At 35.6% G+C, this 15,422-nt stretch overlaps 1 protein-coding gene across 1 annotated transcript; it reads left to right on the top strand.

Moving 5' to 3' along the window:
• Window positions 1-12,695: 12,695 nt before the first annotated feature.
• On the top strand, window positions 12,696-15,219 carry LOC123918279 (DELLA protein 1-like). The gene has a single exon (XM_045970290.1). The coding sequence runs from the start codon at window positions 13,183-13,185 to the stop codon at window positions 14,974-14,976; it is 1,794 nt and encodes a 597-aa protein (XP_045826246.1). The 5' UTR covers window positions 12,696-13,182; the 3' UTR covers window positions 14,977-15,219.
• The last annotated feature ends 203 nt before the right edge of the window (window positions 15,220-15,422 follow it).

The following is a 15,422-nucleotide window of genomic DNA, read 5'->3' as shown; positions in this document are numbered from 1 at the left end:
GTAAAGTTTATCTTTCTTTTGTTTTCTTATCAAGTGCCCAAAAATACTAGCCAGCATGATCCAAAAAGAAAATTGTGAGTTTTTTAACTTTCAAATGACATTGATTTTACCTGGATCAAAGTCGACCTTTGTCTGGTGGTGCTCCTCTTTTATTCCGATGAATGGATGAGGGTTTGGTACCTAAAGGTGCTCCGACATTTAAGTCAGTAAAAGGTGGAGTAAGGTTTTAAGAATAGAATATAATGTATCTGACTCATATGCAAGAGAAGAGTATATATAACCCTCGGCGCTGGGCAAGACCCTTGATGAGCAAATCATTGTCATCAAGTGACTGTCGAAAAACAATTGAGGAGCCATGATGAGCATTAAATGCTCATCATTCTGATGTCGGTCGTTACAGAATGCAAGACATCCTAGACCATTGACGAGAGACGGACGTTCTCGAGCCTTCAACGCTCGAGTCGTGCTCGACAATTGAGGAGGAGAAATTCTTTAGTTATTTGGCCTAAAGTCCATTCCAGAACATGTATCATTTAATATCATTTAAATTTTACTAAAATATAGTACAATTATCAACAATAAATAAATTAATTCAAGAGTAAATCAAACTATTGAATACAAATGATTAATGAGTTCTCCTTAAAATGAATCATTCGAGAAAATCCGACTTCAATTTTTAATGAACACAATTATTAGTCATATTTCAATCTTTAACTTTTTGTATATATAAAAAAATAATTCCAATGTGAATAAATAACTCATCTTATATGTTTGTCTCATAAATTATTCCACATAAAAAATTTGTACCGATAAATAACTAAAAGAAAAACTCTCATATTGAGAACTCTCACATACTGTACATTAGTTTATTGAAATTAACGAATCATCTATGGATGAATTTTACATCCGAACTTACAAGAAAAGGAAGCTGATAACGCCGTTACAATGGACGTGCTTTGCTGGCATACCTTTTCTTTTCGGTTTCATGGATGGTGGGTCCCATGACGGATGGTCCTAAAATCGATGTTGACGTCTGAATCCCCTTCCTCGTCGATCTTCTCTCCACATACACACAGACCCCTCTCCGTGGGCCCCACGTGGCAACTCAGCTATTCACTCTCTCTCTCTCTCTCTCTCTCTCTCTCTCTATCTCTCTTATTCCCTCTCGCTTGTAATGCGTGTACACCACGCCCTCTTATAATGCGCAACCTGTCTTGTACCGTATCTGTAACTGACTGTTACCAGCTGAGTTGTTTGGTTTCTCCGCTTGTGTGTGGCGCGTGATGACCAAAGTTGACCCTCCTTGATATTTCCTTCATGTGCGTTGTTGTGAGATGGGTTATGTTAACCTACAGAAGACAACCACACACACTTCACATGGGCTACACCAACTTCAACGCATATATGGACTGTGCTCGACGTCTATGTGAACAGTGTTTGATGTTGTGAGGACTGTGATCGACACCTGTGAGGATTGTGATCGACGCCAGTCCAGAACAATTACTATTTTGGAATAATTTCAAGTTTATGTTTGCTAAGTCAATTCAGTTCTAAAGGTACAAAAGTTCAACAAGAGAAACATCTATCGAATCTGATTCAATGGATCATCTCTTCTTAAATGATAACGATCGTCTTTAAATTTTCCTAAAATCACTATAATTTTCGTGGTATTCAAATGGCGTTGTAGTTTGACATTGATGAACACTGTTTTGTAACGATCATGCACCAATGCTCTAACAACACTATTGTCGAAAAAAATATAAGGTGTTATCTCTCAACACCAAAATATATGCAATTTACTCCTAAAAATTTCACATTCGACATTCTTATACTAATATATGATCGTAGAAATGTTTGTATTTACATTTCCCATCAACTTTAATTTTGACAGTTCATTATTCAATATCGGCTATTTATTCTGATCACTGTATTAGTAACCATAAATTTTCACAAGTTATGTATATATTTAGTACCACGATAAATTTGTTAAAATCAATATGTGCGCCATCATAGTTTGATAAAAGCATGTCGAGCCACTTTAATTTTTAACCACTACTACACTTTATAGCTTTTGAAAAGTTACATTAACATATCGTAACTCTGATAAAGTCAGCGTCATATATACCACCTATACTATATTTTATAACTTTGCTATTATTACGATTCACCATGGCATGATTTTGTAAAAGTTATATCGTGATATTAAACATAGTATGTGTTTGGTTTTGCGGTGGACAGAATTGATTTTGACAGAATTAAGTTTGACATAATTGATTTTAATAGAATTGAGTTTGATAGAATTGATTTATGTTTGGATATATTCATACAAAAGTGAGTTGAACAAAGAATTTGAGTGTAAAAATTAATTCTAGAATGAGAAGCTACAATTTCTAGCTTCAAGTAGAATCCATTCTGGAGGCAGAATCAATTCTACTTTTGAGGAACCAAACAAGTCAGAATCCATTCTACATGTCCAGAATCAATTTTGGCTACTCCAGAATTGAAACCAAACATACACATAGTAGTTATTGATTTTTCTTTTAAAAAATTATGAGACCATTTATATAGATATTTTTGTTCATGGATCTATGAGTCACGAGGGTTGAATTATAGTGATGGTTTCTATTTTTCATTTGAAAATCTTATCTACTACATTTGGATATTTGCCTTTGTTTTTGGGAACAATACATAATATTTCCAAAAATTATAAGTAATCAAATCTGCTACTACATACTGAATGGATTTAATTACATAGTACTGTACCTATTGACTGTATAATTAATCTTCTGTTTTCTTTCAAAAATTAGTTGCAGAAAAATATAACATAAGTGGAAATAACTTTTTAAAAGCAATGAAAGTGCATGCTAAAATAAACAAGCCAGAGTGGGGAGAAAAAAGAAGTGGAATTTTAAGATGGATGAATAAATGCTAAAGTTACAATTATGTCATTTCATTTATTAAAGAGCATTTGTTTTATTAAAAAAATGGCTTCTATGTTACTCTATCTTTATCTAGTGTACTATTAGTGGAAATTATGGATGCTTTCTTTTCCTAATATAACACAAAGAAGTTTTTTAAGTATAACTACAAATTATTTTCCTGATATTGTGTCAAAAAAAAAAAAGTATAACTACAAATTATTTTTTGATAAAAAAGAAAGTATAACTACAAAAAAAAGGATTTGGGATTAGTTTTAAACTATATATACACCTTTTCAAAGTATAATACATGTATATCATGTTTTCTTTTCTTGTTTTTTTTTTTTTTTTTTAATATATGAATACCCATGATGTAAGTAAACTATATATATTTAATTGATTTTACTATTTTAATACATCATATTGTTACATGAGAATTAACTCAAAGAATGAAGATCTATTTTAGAAATTGATCTATATACATGAATTTAATTTTGAACTCCTTAGCCTATCAAAATAAATTAAACCTTAGAACATGTTTAATTGACCCTATTATTTGCCATCTTTGCAACATTGTATTAATCAATTGAACATGTATGCAAAACATGTTTACATTTTTTGTCGTTTAAGAGAGACTGATGACATAACTCACACAAACTAAAAAAAGGCATAACTCACAAACTAAAATCAGAGAAAAATAATTTTCGGTTTGAATTCACACTCTAATATATTAAATGACTGTAGACTTTCATCATATATATGAATTATATTTACGGGAATATATATATACTAATTCATATAGTGTTTGGATAATGACTTTTTTATTTTATTTTAAATTTTATAATAATAAACTCAAATCATTTCATTAGTCAATAAAATTTTAATGTCAGGAGGTAACATCTCAAAGATATAGGGATTAGACCAAAAAATGGTTGTCCTAGCAAGTGTATAAACAACCAAATTATATTGTCGTTTGGTAAACTTCACCTCAAAGTTAGAATATAAAGACAAGACAATAATTTAATTTATATGCACAGTCAGTGTAAAGTTATTTTGCACATGCGTCCAATATTATAGCGACACATCATGTATCATAATTAAAAACATATGATATGTCACATTCATTAAATGATATGACAACGCGTCATTGAATGTACGTATAAAAAATCTTTACACCGACGGTACAAAACAATTAAAGTCTAAAAACAATGCATAGTTAATCTTACAAATGATAGAACTAAATTCAGAGATTGTGTAAAGTCTCTCCAATCCAATTCTTGCATAACTTCTAACGGTAGTCATTGCTTCTGCCTTCAATTATAGAACATCACTTCCCTAGAATCTAAGAGGTACTAGCCATGACGAATTGCCCCAAATACACCATCTTGCTTAGTTCATTGTGGAATTTCGCATCAAAGTTATAATAGATCGAAACATTTTTTTTAAAGAAATAACACAAAAAAACGTAAAAGCACAAATTATGAAGTTCATCTTAATCAGTGTTTTAGATCCTTATTTCCTAATCAAGTATCATTTTTTAAATTAAATTTTTCTAATAAATCTAAAATAGTTTTTTTTTTTTTTTACTAATAAATCTAAAATAGTTAAAACTTACATCTAGCTCAATCATATAGATTAAGATCAAGAGATTCCTCCCATCACAATATCACATACATATCTTAGATACACATTTAGAAGGGTGGAGCATAAATACGGCGGTCCACTTTGCTTAATATAGAATCATGGATTCTAAAATTCTATCTTGAAAAGGATTAGTCTTCAATTGCAAGATAAAAAAAACGTATACATCTGTTAAACATGATATTTTCTTTTAATTGCAATTCTCAACCATATAGTAATAATCCTACTAATAATTAAATAATCCCCACACAAGAAAAGCAAACGCACTACAGCATCCCCACACACGACGTCGGTATTGCTCAAAAAGGAAGGAGATATTAAACAATGGACATAGTTGAACCAAAAAATAATGAGGAAGGGGACATTATCAACATATTAATTTTTAAAGTCAAAATAAATGATGGGCAACGATCAAATATGTTTTTCTTTCTTCACCAAGTACTATAACACATTATTGTTTGTTCCTAACTTCCATATGCATAATTTCATTTTACCCCTAAATCATTATTACGATGGTCAGTTCAATAATTTTTAATCATAAACTATTTGGGTGATGAAAATAAACTTTGTGAGGGGTTGTTTCTTTCGGATATTGAGAAGTTGATGCTGGAAGTGAAATTATTCTAAGAGGTTGTTAGCCGAGATAAAAGTTTTATCAACGGGGTGATCATGAAAGGAGTTGTCAGGATCGTTAAGTTAATGCATTTTCTTTTATAGTTAAGGATTCACAAAGTGAGTTTCTTCTACTTCAATTATGTAAGGCATGCATCGTCAAACTTTGGGTGTTTGCAAGCTGTACCGGGCCATGGACCAAGGGCTGATTTGTTAAGGCCCAAATACAAAAAAAGTCCAATCAATTATAGTCCATAAGGTTCACACCAAAATATCTTATGTTTCTCACCATGATGATGACACGTAAAGATCACCACCACCTCCATGATCCACCATAGCTTGGAGAAGAAGGAAAAGAAGCTTGGAGAAGAAGGAGAAGAAACCGCCACTACCCATGAATTCCTCCACAAGCAAGGCGGTTATCAAGCAACAAGAAGAAGATGTTTTGCCTATAAATAGGATCTTCTTCAAGAGAACAGGACTCTCGCTCATTCTGAGAAATCACCATTCTTTCAATCTTGTAAAGAGAAAATATTTTTCCTCTAATCATACTTGTATCCATTATCAATCTTGAATAATACAAACCCCCTATGTTTTTTACCAGAACATTTTGGCGCCCACCGTGGGGCTGCGGTAAAATCATTTGATCCCAGCCTATCACATCGAACTAGACAAAAATCAAACATCTCCACAAGCACACGGTGATACTGCTTTGCCGTCATACCAATTTTTCCATTTGAATTCTGATGATGTCACCGTCGTTGTCAATCAATTTGGGAAGTCATGGTTGATTCACGAAATCCTTGTTCTCATGATACTCTCTGGAAGCCATTATAGAAATAAAGAAAAACATCCACTGCGTGTTTTGTTGCTTCAAATTAAGTTATCATCTGGGAGTGTGTTGTTTTCTCCCCCAGCATAGTATGGGCGCTGTTGGCCAAGCTCCAGGCGGCAACAACGAAGCCGCCGCCGCCGTCGGTTGGGGAGAAAATGGCATCGCCACAGTCAGACTTGTGAAGGAACCGTCGAGCCGCCGTCGGATTTGTGAAGGAATCGCCGTGTCATAGTTTGATTCGTATAGGAAACACCACATTGTCGCCAGGTTTATGAGGAAATCACTCCTGCGAGCACATGGGGTTCTCAACTTAGAAGTCAATAGGAAAGGACCAACAAGCGACATGGAGAATACGAATGAAACGCTTGGAATAAGAAAAGGTCAAATACAACTTAGAAGATCGGATCCGTCACGTTTGAATTGAAATGATGTCGCCATAGTTGTTGTGAATCCAACTCGCCGAACTGGCGCCACAACAACTTACCGTCCAACATCGTCATCTCGCCGTAGAATCGTTTTTGTTGCTAGGCGACTCCCGATCCAGGTGTTAATGTTCTTTTCCTCTAACTTACCATTTAATCATATAGTTCTCGCTCTCTCTATTGTGATAATATATTATTTGTGTATATATATGTTATCAGTTTTATTAACATAGTTAATTTATAGTTCATGAATCACATTCTATCGCCATCTATAATAATAATAATAATAATAATAATCTCATCAATGAGTAAAAGAAAAGAACATCGGTACTTATGTATTTCAAGGTTAATAATCACTAGAATGAGACTTGTTTTTTCTTTTGGTGTGCCACTTTACAAGATCTAAATTCAAGAATCGCTGTTCTGTTTGGTTCAAAACTGTTTGTGCTTATTTGATATGTGATATCTTTAATCCTGCTATAAATTATTCTAGCACACGATAAAATATTTTGTGTGATTGTATGAACTAACTTTCTTAAGACCTCATGTAAACATTTCCAACATGAAAGAACTTTTGCACGAAAGAACTTCAACTCTGATAAGTAAGTCAACACTTTAAATTAAATGACCAAGACAAATATAACCAACAGAGAAAGTATAAAAATTTTCATATGTTTCTAACATTTTTTCGGTTAAGAACTAAATCAGTATTCTTCTTACAAAGTATTTTGCTTTATACTTATAACTAACATGAATATGCTTTCTCTACATATCACATTTTTATTTGTTTCGTTTATCGATTAATTAAAATTAGTCATACATGCAAAACTAATGGAGTATATGAGACTTATTAGCCGACCTGTTTTTAGTGCAGATACTTGAACCACTTGCTATAATGTCACCTTCTTTGAAATTTATTCTTTTGAAATCTTGATTAGGAAATTTAGTTTGTTCATCTATGATTTCTATTTTGATTCATTGATGTTAATCATAGTGCAGGACAACGAACAAATGTGGAAAATTAACATGAAAATTCAATAATTATCACTCGGCGAGATAGAAGCCGCCAACTAATATTTCAGGTTGAAGCATATTCCGCGATGACTACCGCAATAGAACTCAGTCTCGTCACGCCAAAACATAATTGTTTTTCTTGCTAGGCGAGGAGCGCCGCGACAAACCGCCCATGGCGGTATCATTTTCGTTTGTTTTATTTTTCATATATTATTATTGTTGAACCTCTAATGTATCAAAGCTTATTTGCAGTAATCATGATTAAGCTGCGGGCTCTGAACAAAAAATTATTCAAGATCAACTCATATGAAAGCTCTGAAGAAAAACAAGGTTGAAAGGCCTTGGCGTTACCTGTAAGTCTTACGAGTTGGGTACGTCAGAAAAAGAAAAATTAAACAAGGTTGCAAGGCCTTGGCGTTACCTGTAAGTCTTACGAGTTGGGTACGTCAGAAAAAGAAAAATTAAACAAGGTTGCAAGGCCTTGGCGTTACCTGTAAGTCTTACGAGTTGGGTACGTCAGAAAAAGAAAAATTAAACAAGGTTGCAAGGCCTTGGCGTTACCTGTAAGTCTTACGAGTTGGGTACGTCAGAAAAAGAAACAAGGTTGCAAGGCCTTGGCGTTACCTGTAAGTCTTACGAGTTGGGTACGTCAGAAAAAGAAAAATTAAACAAGGTTGCAAGGCCTTGGCGTTACCTGTAAGTCTTACGAGTTGGGTACGTCAGAAAAAGAAAAATTAAACAAGGTTGCAAGGCCTTGGCGTTACCTGTAAGTCTTACGAGTTGGGTACGTCAGAAAAAGAAACAAGGTTGCAAGGCCTTGGCGTTACCTGTAAGTCTTACGAGTTGGGTACGTCAGAAAAAGAAAAATTAAACAAGGTTGCAAGGCCTTGGCGTTACCTGTAAGTCTTACGAGTTGGGTACGTCAGAAAAAGAAAAATTAAACAAGGTTGCAAGGCCTTGGCGTTACCTGTAAGTCTTACGAGTTGGGTACGTCAGAAAAAGAAACAAGGTTGCAAGGCCTTGGCGTTACCTGTAAGTCTTACGAGTTGGGTACGTCAGAAAAAGAAAAATTAAACAAGGTTGCAAGGCCTTGGCGTTACCTGTAAGTCTTACGAGTTGGGTACGTCAGAAAAAGAAACAAGGTTGCAAGGCCTTGGCGTTACCTGTAAGTCTTACGAGTTGGGTACGTCAGAAAAAGAAACAAGGTTGCAAGGCCTTGGCGTTACCTGTAAGTCTTACGAGTTGGGTACGTCAGAAAAAGAAAAATTAAACAAGGTTGCAAGGCCTTGGCGTTACCTGTAAGTCTTACGAGTTGGGTACGTCAGAAAAAGAAAAATTAAACAAGGTTGCAAGGCCTTGGCGTTACCTGTAAGTCTTACGAGTTGGGTACGTCAGAAAAAGAAACAAGGTTGCAAGGCCTTGGCGTTACCTGTAAGTCTTACGAGTTGGGTACGTCAGAAAAAGAAAAATTAAACAAGGTTGCAAGGCCTTGGCGTTACCTGTAAGTCTTACGAGTTGGGTACGTCAGAAAAAGAAACAAGGTTGCAAGGCCTTGGCGTTACCTGTAAGTCTTACGAGTTGGGTACGTCAGAAAAAGAAACAAGGTTGCAAGGCCTTGGCGTTACCTGTAAGTCTTACGAGTTGGGTACGTCAGAAAAAGAAAAATTAAACAAGGTTGCAAGGCCTTGGCGTTACCTGTAAGTCTTACGAGTTGGGTACGTCAGAAAAAGAAAAATTAAACAAGGTTGCAAGGCCTTGGCGTTACCTGTAAGTCTTACGAGTTGGGTACGTCAGAAAAAGAAACAGCAGAGAAAGGCGAGATTATCAACACCGCCAGAAGAAGCTTATACACAACCAAAGCAGGCGATTCATTATAACGCCAAAAGACAACAGGTATAAAGTTATTCATAAATGATATATAATTATATTTAAAGAGCTAAAGACATTGCAGGTGCAAAGTTAAAAATTTTCAAAGGCGAGATTATTGTCAACACCAGACACAAAGTATAGTGGAAGTACGACTCCGAGCAGCGCCAATTCTTTTTAAATTGCCAAGAAGTCACAAAATAAGGCGTGCAAGCCTGGCAGTACGAAAATCAACTACAACAAAGAAGGGCGAGTCATAATGACGCCGAATCATTTACAATCGCCAAAAAGGCAACAGGCGAGATTGTTGTCAACGCCAACGTAAAAATGCAAATACAACGGAACAGGCGAGACGAATCGCGAAAGACGAAGAGGCGAGATTGGTGACAACGCTAGCTTGAAAATGCAAATACAATGAAAAAAGAGGAAGGGCGACTCGCTAACTTGCTCAAAGTCGCCAAGAAACAATGACAACAATATTCAAAGCAACAAATGGCGTACATCAAGATATTCAAAAGTCATAGAAGGGCGTACAAATTAGCTAAGAAATATCAACAACAAAAGGAAGGATAAGGCGACAAGCAAACGAAGAATATAAGTCGGCAACAAATAGGCGACATAGAACAACGCCGAGGCATAATAATCGCCAAGTGATTTTAATCAAAAGCACTTCGCCTTCCCGAAGCCTCGTGCTTGGGGGGCTGTGTACCGGGCCATGGACCAAGGGCTGATTTGTTAAGGCCCAAATACAAAAAAAGCCCAATCAATTATAGTCCATAAGGTTCACACCAAAATATCTTATGTTTCTCACCATGATGATGACACGTAAAGATCACCACCACCTCCATGATCCACCATAGCTTGGAGAAGAAGGAAAAGAAGCTTGGAGAAGAAGGAGAAGAAACCGCCACTACCCATGAATTCCTCCACAAGCAAGGCGGTTATCAAGCAACAAGAAGAAGATGTTTTGCCTATAAATAGGATCTTCTTCAAGAGAACAGGACTCTCGCTCATTCTGAGAAATCACCATTCTTTCAATCTTGTAAAGAGAAAATATTTTTCCTCTAATCATACTTGTATCCATTATCAATCTTGAATAATACAAACCCCCTATGTTTTTTACCAGAACACAAGCAACACATGTTCAAGATTTTCTTCTAGTTATCTCCGTCGATAGTTTAAGCCAACACATGTCATCGATAGAGTATCTTACAAACCTCGGGTATCGCCTCATGATTCATTTATTTTTTACTGATGAGGTTTGTCCAATTTGATGTAAGGCATGCCTGAATATATTTACGGAGCACATTCTTAGAATTAGGTATCAGGCCTAACTTAACCCTACAAAACCGGCTTGTAAGGTGATGATTGCCTCTAGTTTATAAACACACATTCAGGCGATCTCGCAACCGATGTGGGACTTCTTAACAAACCAAGCCCCCTCATGCCCAACACTATTGGTCTTGGTGCGTGGATATAAATGGCGGGTGACTCAATAGTGGAAACCTGATAATAGCTGGTCCAACAAATCGTGGAGAAGGTTTTGGTACCATCTTAGAATTGGATATTGGGCTTAACTCAACCCTACAAAACCGGTTTGTAAGGTGAGGATTGCATCTAGCTAATTTATAAATACTCATTCAGACCATCTCGCAACCGATGTGAGACTTCTTAACACACACAGTTCATTGTAGAGAGTTTTCATGCTTCAAATACAAACATGGCTTTGACTTAATGGATTTAAGAAGCATATATCATATGTTATGGTGTACGGCTGGATAAGAGATAAACATGCATATGTGATTTTGACTAAAGTTTAATTTCCCACATGTGGGATTAATGACCGTGGACTTTATTGTGGGACATGTGACCTTCAAAGCTGTTTTATACCATTTGTGTTTGACACTTTTGATACTTTTGACTTTCTATCACTAGAGGTTATGGATCTTCGAAAAAGAGTTTATATATATATATATTTTTGTAACCAAAAAAAAAAAAAAAGTAAAAGGTATATTTTCAACTTCGATAAAATCTCAACTCTTCAAAAACTCTCATGAATTTCTGTTATATCACTTTTTCAAGAAAGAGAAACCATCGCCACATCCGCCATACCGAATTATCTTAAACCGTCGTTTTTAAGTCCACTTTAAATCATTGCCGCCGTTTATAAGAATCAAACCCACAATAGGATTTCAACTTTCATTCTAAAATAGTTCACAATTTTTGGTGTACCAAAACAAATTATATTATTTATTATATAACTAATATTAAATTTATTTTTTTATTTTTTGGCTTTCACTATGAGTTTAATCTGATTTGGAGGTCAGTTCTGGCATCAAGCGATTCCGACCTTCTCCCGATCGTAGTTGCGTGAAATTGAATCATGATGCTTTATATCAAGTCCAACAACAATCACCACTGAACCAACTAACGATTCGTATATTAAACTTATATTTTAAAACAAACTACTGTATTGTATTAATTAACTCCATAACTAACACTACAGTAGTACTCCCTTCAAATCCGGCTAAAAAATTAATACTAGCAGTAACTTGATTAGTATTTGTTGTACTAGTACTGGTATGGTACTAATTTCAACAGTCAAAACCCTCAAAACCAAATGAAAAAAGTGTGAGCAAGAGGGAGAGTGTAAATCACGCGTTTACAGAAGGGGCGTGAAAGGCATGGACAGAGGTGGAGCCCACGATCATTCTCGGTCCCCAAGACCCTCAATTGATGAAGTGTACGGCCACCTGATATTTCTAGTGGTATACGGTTTCTGTGCTATGCACGAGCTGTACACTATCATGGGCATCTTTCTTCTCATTACGGACTATTGCCACGCAACCCTCCTCCAATTTACCCGTGGAATGGACTCTGATAATTCTAAATTTGTTTGGAAGTACATTCGAAATAATTTGTGTTAGTTAATAAGTTTTTTTTTTTGGAATTAGTTGTTCGAAAGATTTTGAATTTAATTTCTGATAGAAATAATTTTTAAGTATATTTTACTATATTATGGTCGAACACTAAATTATCATAGTCCATTTCCCGAGAAATTACGGGGTTACCAAAAAAATAATACAATTGATATATTTTTTTTAGAAATGAAATTCAATTAAGTGGTTGGTGAGTTTTTTAAATAAATCATTCAAAAGAATTTGTGTTTGATTTTGTTTGTTTGTTTACAATAAAACTGATGATCGAATCTAGAACTTTTAGCATACTATCCAAATATTTTATCACTAGACCAAATCTAAACTTAAGAATTTGTGTTTGATTATAAAAAGAATAATATTTTATTAAATTTATTTATTTCATAATCGAATTTTAGATTGTTAGATCTTTTTCTTTGAAAATTGGATTAAACTCATTCTTTTTAAATAATTCCTTTTACAAGAGAGATCAATCATTTGGTTTTATCTACCTTTTAAAAACTTTATTTCTTCATTTTATTTGTACCACTACCACCACACAAAATGTACTCACCCACAATGTACTCTAATATCATCACTCAAATTTCCCCAATGTAAATCTTTATCTCTATTTAATCAATTTACTCCCCCACAATTATCAAAAACCTTTTTACTTTTTAGGAAAAAAAATCATAGACCAAAAACAGAAACCATATTATTATCATTATTATTATTATGGCTTCCGTTCTTCCTTATCTTTTTCATTTTCATTTTCTTTCTCATTCTTCCCTCTTTCCGTTACCTCTTTCTCCTCTCTCAACCCTTTTTTCCCAACTCTCAAATTCAACAACCCATTTCACTTCCATGTAAAATCAAATGACCCAATTCAACTCCTAAAAATTCTAATAAATTATTCTCCTCACCAATTTCTTCAACAAATCATAGACACAAAAAAAAAAATGAAGAGAGATCATCAAGATAGCTATGGTGGTGGAGTCACCATGAACAACAACCTTAACAACAACAAAAACAACAGCAACCTCAACAACAACAAAAGCTTTGGTGAATGTTCATCAATGCAGAACAACACCAGCAACACAAACGGAAAAGAAACCTTGTGGAGGGAAGAAAAAGACAACGGTGGTGGAATGGATGAACTATTAGCAGCATTAGGTTACAAAGTTCGTTCATCAGACATGGCTGATGTAGCTCAAAAGCTTGAACAACTTGAGATGGTTATGGGTAGTGCTCAAGAAGAAGGAATAAACCATCTTTCTTCTGATACAGTTCACTATGACCCAACCGATCTATATTCATGGGTTCAAACCATGCTCACTGAACTTAACCCTTCAACCACTGATCCACAACAAATCCCTTCTTCTTCCATCTTCAACGATGATTCTCAATATGATCTTAGCGTTATTCCTGGAATGGCAGCATACCCACCTCAAAATCATAACCAAATCCAAAACCAAACCAATGAAATTGAAGTTTCAAACAGTAACAAACGGTTGAAAACATGGGTGGAGGAATCAGAATTGCAAGATGTTTTACCGACGTTATCGCCGGCGGCGGAAACTACAAGACCGGTTGTTCTTGTTGATTCACAAGAAACCGGTGTTCGTCTTGTTCATACTTTGTTAGCTTGTGCTGAAGCGATTCAGCAAGAGAATCTGAAACTTGCTGATGCACTTGTGAAACATATCGGAGCTTTAGCATCGTCGCAAACCGGTGCGATGAGAAAAGTCGCTTCTTATTTCGCACAAGCACTTGCTAGAAGAATCTACGGAATTTACCCAGATGAAACAATCGATTCATCTTTCTCCGATGTTCTTCACATGCACTTTTATGAATCTTCACCATATCTGAAATTCGCTCATTTCACTGCAAATCAAGCTATTCTCGAAGCTTTCGCCGGTGCCGGAAGAGTCCACGTCATCGATTTTGGTCTCAAACAAGGGATGCAATGGCCGGCGCTTATGCAAGCACTTGCATTACGTCCCGGCGGTCCACCAACTTTCCGGTTAACCGGAATCGGACCGCCGCAACCCGATAACACCGACGCTTTACAACAAGTGGGTTGGAAATTGGCTCAGCTTGCTCAAACAATCGGGGTTCAGTTCGAATTTCGTGGATTCGTTTGCAACAGTTTAGCGGATCTTGACCCGAATATGCTTGAGATCCGACCCGGTGAAGCTGTTGCTGTTAACTCCGTTTTTGAACTTCACACTATGTTGGCCCGACCCGGATCCGTCGATAAAGTTCTCAACACTATTAAGAAGATTAACCCTAAAATCGTAACCATCGTTGAGCAAGAAGCGAATCACAATGGACCGGTTTTCGTAGACCGGTTCACGGAGGCTCTACATTATTACTCGAGTTTATTCGATTCTCTTGAAGGTTCTTGTTCTAATTCTAACTCGACCGGGTCCGGTTCGGTTAATCAGGATTTATTAATGTCGGAGCTTTATCTGGGGAGACAGATATGTAACGTGGTGGCTTATGAAGGAGTGGACCGGGTTGAAAGACATGAGACACTGAACCAGTGGCGATCGAGAATGGGTTCGGCCGGTTTTGATCCGGTTCATTTGGGTTCAAATGCGTTTAAACAAGCGAGTACTTTATTGGCTTTATTCGCCGGCGGTGATGGGTATAGGGTGGAGGAAAATAATGGGTGTCTTATGCTTGGGTGGCACACGAGGTCACTCATTGCTACTTCTGCGTGGAAGCTTCCACTCAGTGAGTCCAAGTGAGTTAGAAAACCGAGTTAAAACAAGTTGAGGTGATTATGGATTAATTATGAAAATATGACCAATTAGGGTGGTGGATTAAGTTGACGAGTGAAAAAGTGACTCAGTGAGTGAGTGAGGGAGAGGGTGAATAAAGAGTAAAAAAAAAAGTAAAAAGAATCAAAGTCTGTTATGTAACTTTGTAATTGTAATTTCGATTTTTATTAGTGTTTTTTTTTCTTGCTCTAAATTAAATAATTTTTTTAATTTTTGAGTTGGATGGATCTAGTTTGCTTTGTCATTTTAATCTATTTTATTTCTTAATCCTGCATTAACTTTAATTAAGTTGTCTAATACCATGTGATAGACGGTGCTGGCTTGCGACTTTTATGTTTAATTATAGGGTTTAGGAGGGTCTATGCAGGGAAAAAATTATGTGTTCTTGTTATTTCCGTTTTTAAATAATAATT

This window comes from Trifolium pratense, linkage group LG3 (genome assembly GCF_020283565.1).
Source record: "Trifolium pratense cultivar HEN17-A07 linkage group LG3, ARS_RC_1.1, whole genome shotgun sequence".
In the NCBI taxonomy this organism is placed as follows: Eukaryota; Viridiplantae; Streptophyta; class Magnoliopsida; order Fabales; family Fabaceae; genus Trifolium; species Trifolium pratense.
This window is presented reverse-complemented; position numbering and strand designations above follow the sequence as displayed.

Bases quoted from the DNA above. Each gene is read 5' to 3' on its own strand.
- LOC123918279 (XM_045970290.1), top strand. From the start codon at position 13,183: ATGAAGAGAGATCATCAAGATAGCTATGGTGGTGGAGTCACCATGAAC.